The sequence below is a fragment of the Crotalus tigris genome, unplaced genomic scaffold (genome assembly GCF_016545835.1).
Source record: "Crotalus tigris isolate CLP2741 ecotype Arizona unplaced genomic scaffold, ASM1654583v1 scf7180000020588.15403103151:6194809, whole genome shotgun sequence".
Taxonomy (NCBI): domain Eukaryota; kingdom Metazoa; phylum Chordata; class Lepidosauria; order Squamata; family Viperidae; genus Crotalus; species Crotalus tigris.
In genome coordinates, this window is record NW_024098092.1 from 3,273,293 (window position 1) to 3,292,773 (window position 19,481).

At 40.8% G+C, this 19,481-nt stretch overlaps 1 protein-coding gene across 5 annotated transcripts; it reads left to right on the forward strand.

Annotated features, from left to right (window-relative positions):
* Positions 1–134: 134 nt before the first annotated feature.
* On the forward strand, positions 135–19,002 carry MXRA8 (matrix remodeling associated 8). 5 transcript variants are annotated; one of them, XR_005559645.1, is made up of 11 exons: positions 1,490–2,218; positions 6,290–6,313; positions 6,832–7,131; positions 8,395–8,496; positions 10,157–10,615; positions 13,825–13,983; positions 14,945–14,975; positions 15,275–15,351; positions 15,922–15,999; positions 17,055–17,279; positions 18,136–19,002. XR_005559645.1 is itself a non-coding variant. In XM_039367254.1 (10 exons), exons 3-10 carry the CDS (start codon positions 6,861–6,863, stop codon positions 17,078–17,080), a joined length of 1,203 nt encoding a protein of 400 aa, XP_039223188.1. In that variant the 5' UTR covers positions 135–347; positions 6,290–6,313; positions 6,832–6,860; the 3' UTR covers positions 17,081–19,002. The 5 variants fall into 5 exon arrangements, 3 of the variants coding, with proteins under 3 accessions (XP_039223188.1, XP_039223187.1, XP_039223189.1); XR_005559646.1 differs by having other exon boundaries at positions 17,055–17,243; XM_039367254.1 differs by lacking the exon at positions 1,490–2,218 and adding an exon at positions 135–347 and having other exon boundaries at positions 17,055–19,002.
* The last annotated feature ends 479 nt before the right edge of the window (positions 19,003–19,481 follow it).

The following is a 19,481-nucleotide window of genomic DNA, read 5'->3' on the forward strand; positions in this document are numbered from 1 at the left end:
CATGGGAATAATAGCAGATTATGTCTGGCAGGCCTATAATTGTGGCTATATTTCAAGGGATGCCTTTATTGAGCAAGAAACCCGCCCTGCCAGCAGCAGATCTTTGTTAACCCTGCTGGTGGGATTCCTTATAGACGCCTGGCTGAAGGTTCGTGATACTAACAGGTGCTGATAGAATATTGTTATATCACAGTTGCCCCAACATTCTGCTACTTGGTGAAGAATTTCCTCTGTTTGTCTTTGCAGGAACCTTGATCCTTTCTGCAAAAAGGAGATAGGGTATGGGGGGAAAAACACACCTTTGAGTCCTGCAAACTTTGTGGATATGTCCATGCTGTCTTCAATATGTAAGTGCTTGGCTACTGTCCTTTTCCAAGAATTATTTTGACTTCTTGCCGGGTGTGCAGTCCTGTGATTATCTGATGCTCCCCCATTCAAGGATTAATCAGATCCAGCACTGCTTGGGGTTTTGAGATCAGCCAAAACGAGTGCCTCAGTTTAATGACCCCTGACCTGTAAAGTAAATCAGAGAACAACTTCTCTCAATCTAGGGAAGGAGATCAACTCCATTACTGTAATATAATTCTCCTGGGAATATTTTGCTTAACCTGGCAAGGCTTTAAAAAAGGATACCTGCCTGCCAACAAAATGGAATAGCATAAAAATGGTGCCTCTTGGATTTCAGTTCAGTCACACCTGATCTTTTCCAACTATGATCAGGATCTGCTTTGCTTCTAAAGTTTGCAGTCCCTTGCCCCTTACTTTACTGGAAGTGGCGATAGAAAGCAGAGGGCTCTTTAACACACTTTTGATTGTGTGTAAATAATAAGCAGGTCTTGGCAGGGCTGTTTGCCCCACTATGTATCTTAGTTACTTTGCCTGAATTTCAAGGAGCTTCTTAAACCTGTGTCCTGCAATTTAAACATCAGTGATGAACTCAGTTTAATAGTTTGTCCGAATATATTTTGGGGGGCAGAAGGAGATAGATGGATCTTAGATTAACACAGTTCTTGTGAATGGAAAGAGCTAATGCTTCAGTTTTGCAGCAGAATTGCTCAGATTTTTTTCAAGGGATCCAAGGGTATGTTTTTAGGGGAATATTTCTGCTATACAGCCACTGTCTATAATGTAGCTTTGATCACCCTGCTTCTGATATGTAGATAAATTGGAATCCCATTATCTTAATGTCTGTATGTCCCTCAGTGTTGGGGCCTACTTAATCTGTTACTGGATTATCGTAGCCAATAATGTGAATGATAGAGAAAGATGCCAACAAAATGCTGAAATCCAAGATAGTTTGTTTATTAAAATGGCACTCATTAGGACATGCATCACAACCTGCATGTTGGCAAAAGCTGCAGAAGAAAATCTGTTTCAGATTATAATGAGGTTCTGCATATGCTAGTTTACAAACTGACACAGAAATCTGAAAATATGAGTTTATGAGTGAAAACAGAGGGAACTAAGACACACTGAATATTTAATGGTCACCTGTCCCTGGAAGGTGTAAGGATTTTAAATCCAAATGTTTTATTCCTATAGAAATGTGATCTAATAGGGATGTGTCGGTAATATCAATTTGACCTTGTTTCATCCATGTTTTTTCAGAGTTGTTTTGAAACCGTCAGCAAAGCCACCTAGAGTTGAGATGGACAAATCAAAAGACTAAACTTTAAGAAAAAAAAGGGAAACAGGGATAATGAAAAGATATAGGACTCAAGACAACATCTGGCAGAAAGTCAGCCTAAGCAGGAAAAAAAGAAAACTGGATTCTGTAAATACCCAGAAAATTAATACCATATATCCCAAAAGGGAGGAGGGTGGGCGGAACTGTCTTTGAAACTTGGAGCTCTGAGGAGCGGAGCCTGCAAAAACGATACTAGATTTTTTTTTAAAAAAATCACGGTTACATCAAAAATCATTTAGGCTGTGTAAGGCTGCAGAAAGTTCAGAGAGTATGTATGTTATGTAGAAGTTGAGCCCTAGGATTGGACAGAGGTGGGAGGGCTGGCAAGCCAGAGAAAGAAAGAACGGAGACAGGAGGGAAGCATTGTGCTATGGAAAGAGGTTTGCTGTATATCCATGTTTTGGGGCTGTAAACGGATGAGATCATAAGTGTTTTCAAGCAAGCAGCAAGGGAAAGATTTGAAGAAAAGAAGGAAGAGAGACATGGAGCAAGTTAGCAAATTCCTTTTAGCTCTCTTGTTGGTTGTCCAGGGTAAGTTTGAAAAATCGGGATTAATTTTCTTTGTGTGTCCCTGCATGGCCCTCTTTCTTCCTCTTTTTGGCAAAAATTAGATTTTGCACATACTTTGGGAATGATATATATAAACATGGGGGAGTTGCATTATCCTAGTTGATTTGAGGACTGTCCCATCTATAGCAATTTCATTGGTTTCTCCATTGGAATGAGAATATGTTTTGTGAGTTTTGTACTGCTGAGAGGAAGATTAAAATATAGTTTTGCTTGGATAGAATTTTATTGATTGGTTGGCCATTTGGTTTTGGCTACGAAGACCCTTAGCCACAATCTGGCTAAAATTCAAGCTTGGCTTGAGTTTATTTTGGCCATTTTTGATTTATTAGATCCATTTTTTAATGACAGCATGAAGTATATATTTTTATTAGATGCTATCTTTCTGGTACAGCACATACGATAAGCAAAAAATTATGTGGTACATGTCTCTCAACCAGCATAAGTAGAGGAACAGAATCAGCAAGGAAAAGTTAACAATGTAATATTAGTGCAGTTCTTCCTGTTGTCATCCTGGGAGTTTGGTTGGAAAAATGTAGGACCTTACTTTTCTGTCAGTGATTTGGTGTGAATGTAATTCCTCTAGCTACAGTTGTATGCTTGCAAAATGGAGCTATTGACCAAGTAACTGTGCCTTGCAGAAAAAAGGTTTTGCCAAATAAATGTAAAATATTGATGAAAAAATCATAACAAAGGGGAGAGAGGAAGTATTAAAATAACTTTTAGTAAACGGGGTTCTTTAAATATTAAATAATAGCAGTGGTAGAGTAGTGAAAGTGAATTTGGCTAAGTAACTAGAGATGGCTAATTTTAATCAATTAGGTTGCTATTTAATAATTAAGATCCTGAGGTTATCTATGGTATATTGGCTGTACACACGATGAAATCTTACATTTTTTAAACAAAAATCTTGATGGTGAAGGAGCTACTTTAGAAAGATTTATTTATATGATGCCAATAGCTGTCCATCTCCATTATTCTGGGTAGCTTACAATTCCAAAATTAAAAGCAATAAAAACATCCAAAATATACACAGCAGCTGAGATAGGTAACCATTTAACACTAAGACAAGATCTGGGAAGACAATGCAAGCAGATGTATACTTTTGGATATACTGAATACTTCCTTAAGTAAACAAAGAATTGGTTGACAAAAAAACCCCTTCTCATAACTTCTGCCTTCTCTGCAACACAGATCCAGAAAAAAAAGACTTTGCAGTCCTTGTTTTTCCTCTCTTTATCAAAGAGAATTTGATTTAAGTAATCTCTAGCAAATGTAAAAGTTGTTCTTGTGATTAGGGATTTGGATCTATCATAAACCAACAAAAACCTTTTATATTCAGCTGTGGAAGTTATTTGTACTTTCTTCCTCCTTTCTGAGACAAAGTATTATGTTTGTTTTTTAAAAATGAGGTTTTGTGATCATATCTAAAATAAAAATATTTTATAAGAGCCATATAGAAAATATTGGGAAAAGGGTGAAACTGTTAACAGTTGTCCCTTCTCTCCCATTCTGGGCTGTTTGGTTTTTCACCTATGTATTAAAAAATAAGAGGAATATGCAAAGATTCAAACTGGAAATTCAACAGTAGTCTGATCATATCTCAGAATCAAATTTACTTTCCAAGCTGAATTGAAAAGTCAAGTCTGGTTATCAAATTCTATCAGATGCCTTCTCTAAATTGATTTAACCAATTGCTTCAAAAATTCAGATCAACCCAATTGGACAGTTCAGTCTGAATGTCTGAATTGAATCAGATCGATTTTCTAAATCAAATAGGATTACCTCAATTGTCTGAATCACATCAATGGTGCAAAGCTGGTTTTTACCTGCTTCATGCAAACCTAGCTGAGAACAATTTTTAAAAACTTTTAAATTTTTTCTTACAATGAGAAGGCTCTCCCAAGATAGCCTGCATTTAAAACAAAAACACAAGAACAATTAAGACTAAAGTTATTTTAATACTTTACATGTTTAATGTTTGCACAGAGAGGAAATTAGACTGCAATCTGACAGTTTGGAAATTATCTGGCTGGATCAGTGGTGTCATTCTGTTACTTGACAGGGCAAAACCTCTGAGCTGGAGGTCCTTGGAAAGCTCCAAAGATATAAATGTACATGCAGTCCTCAACATACAACCATTCGTTTAGTGACTGTTTCAAATCACAATGGCACTGAAAAAAAATGAATGTTTTTCACACTTTCAACTGTTGCAGCCTCCCCCCAACCACGTGATCAAAATTCAGACGCTTGGCAACTGACTAGGATGGTTGCAGTGTCCTGAGTCACGTGATCCTCTTTTGGGCTCAATTGTCACAAGTCAAGGACTACCTGTATTGTTCAGGTGTTTCCTATGGTCTTCCAGGTGTGGGACAAACAAAGTAAGGTGGAGTCTGCCTTGAATCTGTGGAATCCAATCTTTACTTTTCCATAGTGCTGTGCCTCAACCACATCAGTTATTGTTTTTTTGGCTAGATTGTCTAGCACGGCGTCCTGTTTCCAATAAGTGCGAAGTAGGGCGTGAAAAAGAGGTTTCTTCTTCTAAACTGTCTCTGCGTAGCAATGGAATTCTGAGGTAGACTGCCAAAAAAACTAGGGTTCTATTGCTCTAATGATCACAAAACTGCAGGCAAGAAGGTAGAAAGGTGGTAACCTGATGCTTTCCCAGTGGGAGTTGTGGGGGGAAAAAAGGTTGTCCACTTTGTTTTATAAACATTTGAATGCATTTTTTTAAAAAAAATATTACATTTACAGTCCTAGGCCAAACAAACACCGTTTGCTTTGATCTTCAACTAAGGTTAGCAATGCCAGCAGGTCTGGGGATTGTCTGATCCCTCTGCAGCTAAATTTGGCACAATGGGGTAAAAAGGGTTAAAAGGATCTGTGCAGTTCTGAGCAACAGCACATCTGGTGAGTTTCCTGCTTTCTTTGGAAGAACAACCCATCTCTTTTTATTTATTTATATTTTTTCAAATGAATTTGTCAGAAGTTGAATCATGGCAATCTGCAAGTGTATTCTTTACGTTAAACTAGGATGCACACAGGGTGAAAATTCCTCCCCAACCCACAAATAGAGGATAGCATGGAAAAGATTTGTTCAGGGCCACTGAGTTCCGTTAGATTAATCTTGCTAAACAGGAGTGAGAGCTTTTCAAACGGGGAAGGTCCTGGACATTCATAACAGCACCCATTTAGCAAACCTCTTAAGAAATCACAGGGGTATGTAGTCAATGAAAGCATGCAATTCAAGCTTTGACACTAGAACTCAGGCTGGTCACATCTTCTCTTTCAAAGAATCGGGAAAGGATTTGCCAAATGTTCCCTTGCCTCCAGTCTTTGAGATGGAGACTTCAAGGATCTGCAGGGTTCAGCTTTTTTTTTTTTTATAGCAACCAGTCCATTGTCTGTCTGGATTATTGCCTCCCCCCCCCCTTAGTTCTTGTCAAGACTATAGCTTAGTTAATGAGTAACAGTAGCAAGACAAGAAGGTAATTAGATTCTGTGCTGTTGCTGCCTGGCACCACCGCAGCAATGCCAAGGGTGCAATTTGGTCTCTGTGAAACATTCATGGAAGAGGGGAACTGTTATGTTTGCTGGTCCTGTCTTTTGAGCTCAGAGACCACCAATTATGAGAAAGGAGGAAGAGCTTATCCTGGCCTCTGACAGGCCTTTTTATTTTTTATTTTGCTTTGGAACAGCCACTGGGGGGAAGGGGGGGCGCTAGGTTGCAAATCTGCAGCAACTATAAGGAAGCCACTTTAGCTTAGTGCAATATTGCCCAGCCAATGGGAAGGCCCTCTTTGAGTGGTCTCCTGAGATGAAAGATCTGTAACCGAACCTTGCTGTATGAGATCCAGTTCTTCAGACCTGACAGATAACCACACACTTGCATCTGGGGTACTTCATCCCTTGGCTTTCTCTGAAATACACCTTCTGTCCTGTGTAAGACTTGGCACTGGTGGTGGTGGTGGTTGATATTGTTATTTTAAACTGGCCTCTGACACTAAAAACTTTCCTCTCTTTCCTCCATTTTAGAAGCTGCTGTTCATCCATATTCAGGTAAGTGAGAATAAGACTATAACTTTACACTCCTACATTTTTTAAATAAGAGGCACGCATTCCATACAACAACCCTGCTGTATACCGGTTGGATTATTGTCAAGTAGCAGAAGTACCGTAGTGGATTCATTTAAAGAGATGGTTGCTTACTGGAGGCTGCCAAGGGTTCCTCAGAATAATATTTTTTTTTAAAAAAAGCATGTAGATGATGTGAGTCTTTCTGAAATGACCAGGCTGCCTGTAACCCTTGCCCAAGAAGGGGTTTTCTCATAAGCTCCCTTTTATTTGCAGGTGTCAGGAACTGAGGCCGGATCTCTTGTGTGCCTTGTGCTATGGGCCCATGAAGCCTTTGCATGAACCTCTTGGCCTGTTGTCCTGCCCTTGCCTCCTTTGGCTAGAGGGAGCAGAGAGGCCATCTCCTCTTTGTTAGGTTTCAGATTCAATATATAAATGGCTGCTTCCATTTTCAGTTGCAGGCATCTATTATTATAATACAGCTCCTTTCCTTCCTGTTGCAGTCCCAGCAGACGCATCCAATCTCGAAGGGATGGTGGTGTCCATAGTAAACATCACCGCCAAGGAAGGTTCCCGCACGGTTCTCTCTTGCAAGAGCTACCGGATGGTCTGGACTCAGGACAGTCTGAATGATCGCCAGCGGGTGGTTCATTGGGATCTCTACAGAAGCCAGCAGGCTGCGGAGAGGCTGTGCGACATGTACTCTGCCGGGGATCAGCGGGTTTACCACACGTACAACCAGGGACGGATCTCCATGCCCGAAAACGCATTTATGGAAGGCAACTTTTCATTGATAGTCCAAGGTAGCTGCTGCCCTGCACACATCCATTAATCTGCCCTTTCCTAAAGGGAAGTGTGGATTTATTCGTCAACTGAGATTATTTCTCGTCCTGCTTTAAAAAAAAAAAAAAAAGACGCAGTTTCCAAAAGGGTTTGCCAAAGGAGTAGTTATTGTAACCATAAAATCCATAGACGTTTGTATAAGATAAAATAATGAGAAATAAAAATGCAGCAGGGTGAGTTGCTCTCAGATGCCAAATATTTTCATTTCCTCTTTTGGGGGTTTCCTTCCAAATGTACCCACTGAAAGGCCTTTTTTCCACCGAAGGAAAATATTGGCCCTCTTTATGGAACAATACATACCAATGGGTTCCTTATAAACACTGGGTTTATTAATATATTTATTTATTTATGAGACTTATATACCGCTTTAAGTGCAAGCACTCTCTAAGCGGTGTACACCAGTAAGCAATGTATGTATATATTTACATTGCCCCCAACAATCTGGGTCCTCATTTTACCTACCCCAGAAGGATGGAAGGCTGAGTCAACCTTGAGCCGGTGAGATTTGAACCGCTGACCTGCTGAACACAGTCAGCTAAAGTGGCCTGCAGTACTTGCACTCTAACTGCTGCGCCACCTCGGCTCATAATACTGAGATTAATTGTGGGTTTAAAAGTTAAAAACTTTCTCAGGTTGAGTTTGACTGTTAGTGACTACCTGGATTGTGGCAGGTAATTTCCTTAGCCACAGTACTAAGGTGGTTTGCGCTTGCTGTCAGCCACAATGTTTCTCGTTTCCTTCCCAATTTTGCCTACAGCTGTGATCCCCTTGGTGGTGCCCTATCCAAGGACCAACTAGATCCGACCTTGCTTATCTTTTTTCAAATTCTGCCAAGATCACTGCTCAATTCACCAGCCTTACAACCCAAAACACATTAGCTTTTCCCTGTTTGTTTGTTTCGCATTGCAGATAGTTCTCTCCCTTCAAGTGCTTATTCTCTAAAATGGCAGAAAAGGGGGCTTGTAACCAGGAGGAGAGATTTTCCTAACATTTCACTGTAGAAGACACTTTCTGGAGAGGTGGCAAATTCCCCTCCCTTACAGATGTTTAAAATCTGTAAGCAAACAAATAAGCATTTGTGTTTTGAATACTTATAGGATTCCTGCACTGTTGTGAGTTGAACTTCCAACAGTGATACCTATATCATTTGCCTTCTCCCTATCGTTCTAATATATTGTGGCCTAATTTATCTCCTTCTCTTCCTCTTTATTCCTCTAATCAAGATGTTGCTATGAGTGACCAAGGAATGTATTCCTGTAACCTCCACCACCATTATTGCCATCTGTATGAAACGGTGCAGCTGCAGCTTGAGGTCACTGAAGAAGGTCAGCAGTTTTGGGGGTGGGGTGGGGAACCTCCCGAGTGGGAATCAACAGGAGGAATGTGTGTGTGTGCACGTGGCTTGTTTCTGCAACTTTATTTTTTACTCCCCTTCGGTGTTTCTCAGTCATCAAATCATGTAGCCTTGTTTGAAGCAAATTTGGAAGGGGCCTTTCTGCTGTGCAGCATGGAGCAAATGAGAAGTCTAGGGAGTTGTAATTTAGATGTTTGTGGCCAACCAAGCATTTCCTGTCACAAGGCTGCAGAGAAAAGGCCTGGAGAACTAAGTAAGATATGCTTTTGTTAGTGAAGAAAATGGGATTTGCAGTTTTTTGGAAGAAAACCTTTCCTTTCAATCTTAGAGGACAAGTAATCTTGCTGTGATTGAGAAAACAGAAATATATCAAAGCCTGAGCTGACCCTATTATTATGCTCTTGGGGATCCTTGTTGGATTTTTTTTTCCTTTCCTTTTTTCCCTGCCTTGTGTGTCGACTCTGCATAATGCATCTTGGTGTAGATGTAGGATTTAGGCCAGGGCCAATGTGATCTCTTTTGCTTGATCCAGGAGAATTCTTACATTTTGTGTTCTTAATGAAATTTTCTCTATAAGATTCTTACCAAGCAATACCATTTATAGAGGGGAGGGCTGTTTTTTGTTTGTTTGTTTTTTTTTGATAATAATGTTATCCTCACCTACACACCCCACAAAAGTTTGCAGGACATTTTTTAAGAACTTTCCAAGAGCTTCAATACAGTATTTCTTCCACTTAAGGAAGCAAAGAAAATTTGGAATTTTCCTCTTTTGGAAAGGCCGGAAACAATTTGGCAGTTTTTATACCTTATATTGGAGTAGGATGCATCTCATCGAAACTCGAATGTTCTTTTTGTATTTGATGCATTGAAATTAGTCAGATTTTATTTATTAAAAATGTTTATTGGATATTTTTGCGGCAATTCATTCTTCTGTCAAAGTTACAGCACACCCTTTGTACAGTCCCTCTGTTCTTCTGTGCAAAGTGGAAAAAAACAAGGCAGTTGATCACCATCTGTGTTTTGTCTAGCGTAGCCAGTGATAGAGACCAAGATATGGCTTAATGAACAATTTGGCTGGGGTAGCTGATGTCTAAAGCCGCTTCAGAATGTACAGTATCTCGACTCCCACATGCTTCACACAAAGAATCAGTGGAGAGTGTTGGAAAACTGTGATGGATCTAGGTTGTGTAAAAACTGAGAGAATCTATTTCGTCTGACAACCGATCATTTTTTAACTGAAATTGTATGCCACCTATCTCTCTGGGCAACTTATTATTGCAGAAAACATATTCTGAGGACTATGAAGGGTTCTAATGCTGTCTCTAGGAGAATTGCCTTTTGGAGGGAACTGTATGAAATGGCATTGTAGGAGATGACCAAGTAAGCCCAAGGGAGGGGTCAAACACAGCATCAGTCATCATCATGGCCACAAGAGATCTAGGTCCAGCCTACCTTGAATTCCTTCGTGTCTTACCTACCAGTTTGCTTTGACTGTTTATAGTTCAGATTCTTGCAGAGAGCTTAAGCTTGCAATAAATCTTTATATTCACTTGAACTGCCTGGACTTTCTGATTTCCCTGGCATTTGACAAGCATCCCTGGAAGCATATTTATTCTTTTCCTCTCCTACAGCCGGGGAAGTCCAGAGATTCTGGGATGGAGAGAAAGTGGTGATTGTTGCCCTGAAAGGCAGCGCGGTGATACTTCCTTGCATCAACCGGAACCAGGTCTGGACCGGACGAGATGAGGAGGAGGACCAACAAGTCGTCCACTGGGACAGGCAGCCCCCAGGAGTGCCTCATGACCGGGCCGATCGGCTGATTGACCTGTATGCCTCTGGCGAAGGCCGTTTGTACGGGCCTTATTTCCTCCGGCAAAAGATGAACATCACCGAGAAGGCCTTTGCCTTGGGTGACTTCTCACTGAGGATCTCGTCTTTGGAGGCTGCGGATGAAGGGATCTATTCCTGCCACCTGCACCACCACTACTGCGGCCTCCACGAACGGAGGATCTTCCAGGTCTCGGTGGTAGAGCCAGAACCGGAGAAAAAAGTGGTGGTGAATCTCACGCGCCCCAATCCCCCAGCACCAGGTAAGCAGTTAACTTACTTAAGCCATTAACGTGAAGCAATTGATAACTGATGTCTTTAAAAAAAAAGAAAAAAAAGATGGGCTCTCTCATCTAAGAAGCACTTCTAAATTCCAGAATCTGTCCACATGTTGTTACATTGCAAGGGCTAATGTGAAAAAAAAAAAAAAATCTTTGGACTTGGCTAATTCCAAACGCTTTGGGGAGAAAAAAGTCTTTTAGGGCAGATTTTTAATTGAGGTAGTAGTAGCCGATTTTATTGCATTGCACGTTATGAACCAAGGCGCCAGCTTTTCCATCTTTCTAATATTAACTTTTTTTAATCGACAGAGGCAAACCCTGCAATTTTAATAAATATGATGCCCGACAAATACAAAGAGCAAACCTGTCAGGCGTAGTTCTTTGTTTATTAACAATCTAAAATATTTATTGCTTGTTTAATATTTATTCACGACTTAATAACATCCCTAGCAGCGCTGCAATGAATTTTTTAAACGGCCCAGTAGTACTGCTAGGTTTAGCTCTTCCAGGGCTTCAGAGAATTACACCATGAAGGGGATGCTGAGAAAATCTCAGGGACCATATGGCAGGTTTTTCCAACCCAGCTCCTTCTAACTCTGGTCTCAGCATGGTGGACAGGAACAATGGGACAGGTCCTACGTGGGAGAAAGCTAGCATGGCAGAGGTGGTCTTAAAGAGCGGGCTGAACTTCCCTTTCTGGGCTCTAGGTACATGGTTTGTTGAGGGTTGCAATCAGAAAAGTAACGGACTTGGCAAGGCAAACCCAGCATTTCCCTTTATTTCATTTACATGATATTTCATTTACATTTACATCAGTAGTTCTCAACCTGTGGGTCGGGACCCCATTTGGGGTCGAACGACCATTTCACGGGGGTCGCCAAACAACGCAGTCCGCCATTTTTTCCCCTTTTCCTTAGCTGTGCTACTCCCTTTTATTCTATTGGCTTTGGAAAGCCAACAGAATAGACTCTCTTGAATAGAGTCTAATTCTATTGGCTTTCCAAAGCCAATAGGAATTGTCCAGGCTGTCTCTGCCCTGCTGAGCCCGCCAAAAGTCCCATTCTGCAAACGGTGCTGTACCAGTTGAGTAGTCCTCGACTTACGACTGGTTGAGTAGTCCTCGACGTACGACCGGTTGGGGGTCGCAGCATTAAAAAGGTTGAGAACCACTGATTTACATTGTAAATATAGTTCATAGGATCACTCTTAAGGCATTGTTGGACCGAGTTTCTGAGCTGTTCCACTCGTCTCTCTTCTTGCAGCTGCAACCAGGAAATTGGTCCCAGATCCCCAAGAACCTTTTTCTATCTTGTGCAAAACATCTTCTTTTTTTTTACTAACTCAGACTTCCGTTGGAAAATCCGTTCAAGGAAAACTCGCTGAATCAACTTTTTTCCTTCCTCTCCCTCTCCTTCTCCCCTTCTGGACCCTAACATTTGCAAAGATCTTTGTTTAACAGCAGGAGAAGTTCAGTTGATCATGGAGATCAAACTCTGGGAGGAATATAGCTTTTTGTTTCAAAGGGGGAGCTAAAAGCTTCTCCTTGGATCTTTTAATGCCAGGCATAGTTCCAAGGTTTGGAACCCTTTCCTAACAGGAAATTTTATTCTGCTTACAAGATCAACATGGCCTATTTATTTTTACTCCGCCTTCCATCAAGATCTGCTGTTAACTCTTTGAGGCTCTGATTTTTTAAGTACAAGATCAATCAGGCTCCTATTCTTTCTCAGTCAGAATTTTGGTGTAGGTTGATGAATGGTACTATCATTTTCTAAATGTCATTCGGAGATAACGATTCTCTGCATGGACGCTCTGTCTATAACTGTTGTGACTAGCAGTCACTGAGAAAATCTTCCTCCATGTTAAATTGTGCCACAACTTAGCCCCTTTTCTGTGTCCTGAATACCGCAGAAAGCAGACCGTCAGTCCTTCCAGAATGATCCCCAGGACAGTTATTTTAAAAATAGATGGGGTTATATTACCGTGCAGGACACGTGCAGCTTAAGAGTCCGCCAACTCTGAAAGAATTCCGTGACATCAATATCAGCTGATGTAAACAGTGACGGAAAACTCAGTGAAATGAAAACATTCTCATTGCTCTTTCTGCTAAAAGTGAGGGTCACCCCTAGACTCTGCTGCTGCTCCCCACAGACTATATCGTCATAGCTCAGGGTTGATATGAGGGGTCCTTGGTGCTCTCTGAGCTTGGGTGTTTTCCTGCAGACGTTTCATTACCCAACTAGGTAACATCAGCGGTGCTAGTGTATAGGCACTCTCACTGCTAATGACTCACAGTTTGGGTAATGAAACATTTGCAAGAAAACACCCAAGCTCGGAAAGCAGCAAGGACCCCTCAATTGGATGATAAAGATGGCAGGAAGCTGGTCTTCACATGAAGTTCAATCAACTCGTACAAGTTTTTGCCATAAAGATATGACCACCATCCCTCCCACGGATGTTGTCTGTGTGCTAATAACTGAACTAACAGCTCCCCTTGGGCCAGGCTGCTCACCAGCATTGCCTGCTAAAAGCAAGCGTATGAAAAGCTTTTGCTTGAAAATCTTGATAGGAATGTCTAAATGTTGTTGGGGCAGCTGAAGGATAGAATTCTTCCTTTCCTACTGACCAAACCTGGGGATCCTTCCCATGATAAGAACAGTTCTTCTCTATCCCAAATCAAAATGATTGGCTGGTGGTCAGCGTGGAAACGATAGGCATCAGGCAGCTTTGATTATAATCAATTCCTTTTTGTGGAGAGGCCCATGGAACATTAAGGTGGTTTTTCTCTTCTAATATTGATTGGAAGGAGAACTGAGACAGACAAAAAAAAAAAAGAGTGTTTTAGAATGACACACTGTGGAATTGATAGCTGGCACGCCGTGCCACAAGAAGGCAATACCTGGAGCTCTCTTCTATCTACATCCTGCTCAAAGACAGTTGGTATATTAACGGAGAAGGAGAATCTGTCAGTCAAGGTTCATTAGTCATGATATTGAAATACAAGCTCCATATTCAGAAGTAGGGTATCTCTGAACACCACAATGTGAATGAGTTATTGCTTGTATGTTCTGTTTGTGGGATTGGGTTGGGTAGTAGGACTGATTTTAGGTGGATTTTCCTAATTATTTTTTAGCTTGAGAATCAGTCCGCTGATTTATTTTTTATTTTTTTAATCTTCTTCTACCATCCAGATCCTAACTCCGGCAGGAACCACAACATCATCAATGTCATCATACCCGAGAGCCGGGCTCATTTCTTCCACCAGCTGGGCTACGTTCTGGCCACTCTCTTCCTCTTCATCCTGCTCTTGATCCTTGCAGTTCTCGTGACTCGCCAGCACCGCAGGAGAGGTGAGTGCACACATCTTTTACTCCTTCACTACTCCGAGGGATAGCTTCCTCCTCATTTTAAAGGGCCCCATTTTCTCCTGAGAAGATAGACCTATGGTTATCACATAATATCTCCTTTACTTTTAAGCTGTGGAATGCTATTTCTCACTGCCAGGGCTTAAGTGAGCTTATGAATTCATCCAGATGCTACATGGAAAACACTGGATTTGAAGGAATTCTGGACAGGAGCACTTTTTACCATCCATGTGGTTATGGTACCTAAGAATTAAGTGGAGTTCACTCCATCCAATTTGCATGCGTTTTAAATCAAGCGTAAAAGAAATAGTTGCAGATGGCTATATTTTCAGAAATACGTTATCATCTTTCATTTGAAAGTGGAAGGGGATGAGTTTCTTTTTTAAAAAAAAAAAGACTCTTGGTGGTTGCCTCTATGCGGTTAACATTTTATTTCCCCAGAATCCTCAGAGGCAGCATTGTTCAGCAGTAGTTGATACAAAATAATACAGTGTTTGTCATTGAGGAGGGTACCCTTTTCTCCTGAAAGATCACAATGGCTGACAATGCTGGGAAGACAGAATGGTAGCTGCCAAGAGATAATTGCCAAAAAATGAGGCCAAGTGAGACAAAAGCATCTTCTGTTGCCACAGGCAATAGCCAAACAAAAAATTCAAATACCCATTTCACTAGGGTCTAATTTGGATATGAGTGTATATTCTTCAATGAAGCTCCATCCTTTTATCGTCTCAACTCCAAAACCATTTGTCTGGGATGGTACAGGGTTTCCTGCTTGAGCAGGGGGTTGGACTAGAAGATCTCCAAGGTTCCTTCCAGCTCTGTGATTCTGTTATAATGGTTATTTCCATAAAGAAATCCCCTGTGTGGCTTTACTTTACTATACTTATTTAACTATGTTGGCAAGCATCTCCCTGGATATGTGTTAATATATGTTCTTTATTTTCAGGTTTTCAATACAATGTGAAAAAATATGATGAGTAAGTAGACACATGTTCCTTATACCGAAAGATATGTGATCCTAGAAAACCTTTCTCAAAATAGCTATAATTAAATCTGAGAATCTTCTGCATTCTAGCAGCCATCCAATTCTGGGGTGCTGCTCAGACATCTTTAGCTATTAATTGCATAAATTCTCCGTATTCTGTGTTCTTTGTATCTAAAAATTGATAGAATCAGTACTTGGAAACATAGCTATTGATTGCTGCTTATGCCATGCTGATGGTAATACTGCAAAAATCAAAACAATGCAATTATAATTTAATATTTGTATTTTCAGAAAAGAACTGACTCTAAGGGAGGTTCCATTTGACGCAACCAATTTGTCAAACTACAAAAGTGAAGATTTTAAATTGGGTGAGTCATGGAGCATTTGAGGAGGGAGTGCTTTTCCATGTCTCATAGCCACTTACTGACCTTTATGCCATGCAGCAGTTTGTTTGGTTTGGCATTAGCACAATGTGTGAACAAACCGTTGGGATTGTGCAAATCCTACAAGGCATCACCAGTTGTGATTTCCTCAACAAATTGTGATTAAAAAAGCCAAAAGGTCCAGTCGATAGGTGAATTCACTCCAAGTGTGTCTTCACCCTGACGCTTTAAACCTACAGTGGCTTCTTCAGTCTCACACATATTCAGCAATCTGCACGACTGCCTAACTTTTACCTGAAGATTTAAGTCCTAAAAGGAAATCCCAGTTCCTCCTCCCACTGCATTCTGCTCCCTCCCTCCCCATCTGTTAACTGCATCTTCACTTAGATTGTAATTCTGTTTTTATGGTTTTTAGAAATAGTTATCTATAAGAAAGAAAGAAAGAAAGAAAGAAAGAAAGAAAGAAAGAAAGAAAGAAAGAAAGAAAGAAAGAAAGAAAGAAAGGCCCCCCTTTTCTAAATCGTGTTATTCCTTGACCAATTTCCCTCCTTGCAGATTACAAAAACAATATCCTGAAGGAAAAAGCTGAACAAAATAAGATTCTCCCTGCTAAGAATATCGACTTAGACAAAGGTGAGTGGCCAGCAAGAGTAGATGGTGATTCCCCACCCCACCCCATTTAAATGTCCCGTTGTCTCACTTCTGAGAAAACGTGTGTCACCCTCCCTGTTAGCAAAGAGAGGGATATTTGGAAACTGCTCGATGAAACTCAGCCTTGCAGAGTTGGTCCTTCCCCAAAGTCTTTCATTAGCTCACCACAGCTGACTGCCAAGGGGTTTATTACAAGTCCTTCACTGCGGGTGAGTCACTCTTTCCCTCCAGGAAAGGCCGATAGGATAGGATTCCAGTGTGCCAACATTTATCTTTGGGGGACCAGAGTGGTCGCTGTTTGCTCCAGGCCCAAGAGCTCTTTCTGCTGCTTTACAACCCCTTTTGCCATGCCAGATTTCACACCCTAATTTTCGAATGTGGATTGCATTCTAAGCCAATCCACACCTCGGCCTTTAAAAAAACGTGTTTCTGTTCCATGAAAACAGTACATCATCAGAGCAGGATTCCAATTCCTGAACGAGCCCGGGCAGTGATACAGAATGATGGCAGATGAAGTCCAGTACATTAATGGCCAGATTCTTCTTCTTAGACTGTAACTCACTGCATATTTCTCCACTACCTTTGATTTTTCTTATCCTTTCATTTGAGAATGCTTGAAAAGCCTCTCCCCCCCTTCCCCATCTGATGCGGTGGACTACAAACCCCATTGTCCAGCAGGTGATTTAATCCAGTGTTTTGGGGAAAGCCATTTTGAATGAATGCAGCAGGCCTCATAACCTGGAACCACATTCCTCTCTAAGCACTTAACATCTGACATCTTGACATTATCTGGCAGGCAAGCTCACTGTCCTTTCATGGTTTTTAATTTGGTCTTGTGAATCTCCATCCAACAGGGGTTTTAAATTAAAAATAACATAATATTAGATTCCACACAATGCTTTGCCTGTCCCTTCTCAAAAAGGAGTCAGAGAAAGTAGTGAATTAACAGCAGCTAAACATATGGAATTCTGGCTCAAAATTAGTTTAACCCACCACTAATTCTAGATTTCTTCTCTCTCTCTCTCTTTTTTTTCCAGAATTCAGGAAAGAAAATTATAAATGAAAACAGCAACTCAAAGCTACTGGCTGGACCAGAAGCTCCCTTAAGAATTTAAAAGTACAAGAGAACTTTGTTTTCCTTTTTTTAAAAAACATCATCCTTCAGTTACCAAGAAGCTTCTGTAGACTTGTTTCCAACCTTGGGCCTATGAAAGCGTACAAGACACGTAAGCTGTAAATCCTATGCACACTCATTTCATAAGGTAAACAAGTATAGGGCTGCCCTGTAAAACTTCCTCTTTATTATCTTATAATATATATGATTTTTTTTTTTAAAGGGAGGGTGCAGGTCAGCTTCTTTGTTCTTTTATCTTGTGCGATTGCTTATACTTGTCCCCCTGGGGATTTTATCCCTTTTCTTTAAATACTTTTGTTTCAGTTATATTGATGATTTGAGGTTTTGCTTAAAAAATAATAAGCTGAAAAATTAGATGCTTGGTTTGCTATTAAACACAGAGCAGAGAACATATTTTTTTTTCCTGGCACCAACATTTAAAATATGGAATTAGGAAAGCGAGAAAGAGGGGAGCTCTCTCCACTACTGAGTTAATGTTCTATTCATGTCTCCTTGAATCAGGAGAAAACAATATTTTCCTTCCTGGCTACCCCCGTTGCCAATTCTTCTCCAGTATCTCTTGCCTCTGTTCTTAGTTGCTGCCTTCCAAGATAATGAGTAACAAAACCTAACAGATTTTACACTCCGCGAGACTGCCATTTGATGATGCCAAAATAAGGAGGAAAGAACTACATTAAAAGTCTTATGATGAAGGACAGCTAAGCCTGTTGCTTGGGGCTGAGATGAAGGCAGCATTGAGGGAACAAGAGGGTAATTGCTGTTATCAAGGAATTATTATGCCATGATAAAATATAAGTGATAAAAGGCCAAAAAAGAAAGAGACTGACAATCACAACATGGACCAGGTTCTTAGTTTTGGGGACATGTTGACATTTGTATCCTGCAGAACTCTTCATCAGAAGCCTGCAGCAGTATATTTTTCATCAAAAGTTTTGAGTCAGGAGTCTGAACTAGTCCAAACCCATCCTGTCTTTTCTTGGTAGTAGAGTCTGCTTAAGAGATATATCTGGGCCAATCCCTGGAGTCTGAACCAGCCATAAAATGACTTAGATGACCTTGCCAGTCTGGGATGGCCTTCCTGCATTGTTGAATCAACAAGAATGGCCTCTATTGGACCTCTTCTTCCAAGTCTTCCCAACTCCCTTTGTTTGAATCCCGTCCTTCCCAGTATTTGGCTCAGGAGCAGCAGAGATTGGAAAAGGAACCAGAATCCTTGTATGGAAGTCTTCTTTTGGAAGCTCACTGCAACTCGGTGATGCTTCTGTGCCTCCCAATTTTCTCTCGTCTCGTGCGATTATGACAGATAATCATCCATCTCCAGCTGCATAAAGATGACAAAACATGGGTTCCGCGGTTGGTTGTAATCCTTGGACATAGCAAGACATGAAATGACAGTACAAGAACTGTAAGATCTCCCAGGATGGGGGAGGATGCCTTGTTTCTAGGTTCCCATCCCTTAGCTGGAGAATGGAACGACTGATCTCTGGTGTCCCTCCAACTCAAGATTCCTCAGTCTTCATATGTATATGTAGTGGTGAAACTGTATTATTCATCCCCCTATATTTAACCTCCGCTGAATTGAGGAACTTTTGAGAGAATGAGTTTGAGCTGCTCAGAGTAAACGGGGTGCAGAAAAGCCTATAAAACGGTATTAGCAAAAAAAAAAAAAAAAAAAAAAACCTGGGGAGGGGGACTGGCTCTGATCAATATGTGTGCCTGGAATATTTTTCCTAGGCCCCTAAAATTGTGATGATCTTTCACAGTTAGAAGGCATGGTGAGAAGAACTCTTTTAAAAGGTACTGCTAACAACGGCTACCTGATCTGGCTAATAAAATGCTAAGCAAACTCACTGATGTTTGGACAAGAGTTTTTTGTTTGCTTTTATGTAACCAGGAACTTAGCAGAGGAGACAGATTTTGTGTGTATCTTGCGCTCGTTATGGCTTGTTTCAAGCGTCTCCTGCCATCCAAATTTTGAAATAGGGTCACTTGGCCATCTGATCTCTCTGCCACGTTAATATTTTTCTTTCAACTCAGCCTGGCTTCAATACTACTTAAAGAAGAAAGGGGGGAGGGAGAGAAAAGGATTGCTGTTATTTCTGTATGACATTTGGACATTTCTTTTACAAAGTGGTAACTTTTGTACTGTTACATTTTGTATTCTTCTACTGATTTTCTGCCAAGTAAAATCACTTAGTAACCTTTTCTAGGTTACTGAAAAGGATCCTGGAGGATTCTGGACAGCATTTTCATACGCATCAGTGTATTTGAACATACTATCAATGTCAACTGAGAAATTTGAGAGCTACTGTTTTGTCATAAAATCTCC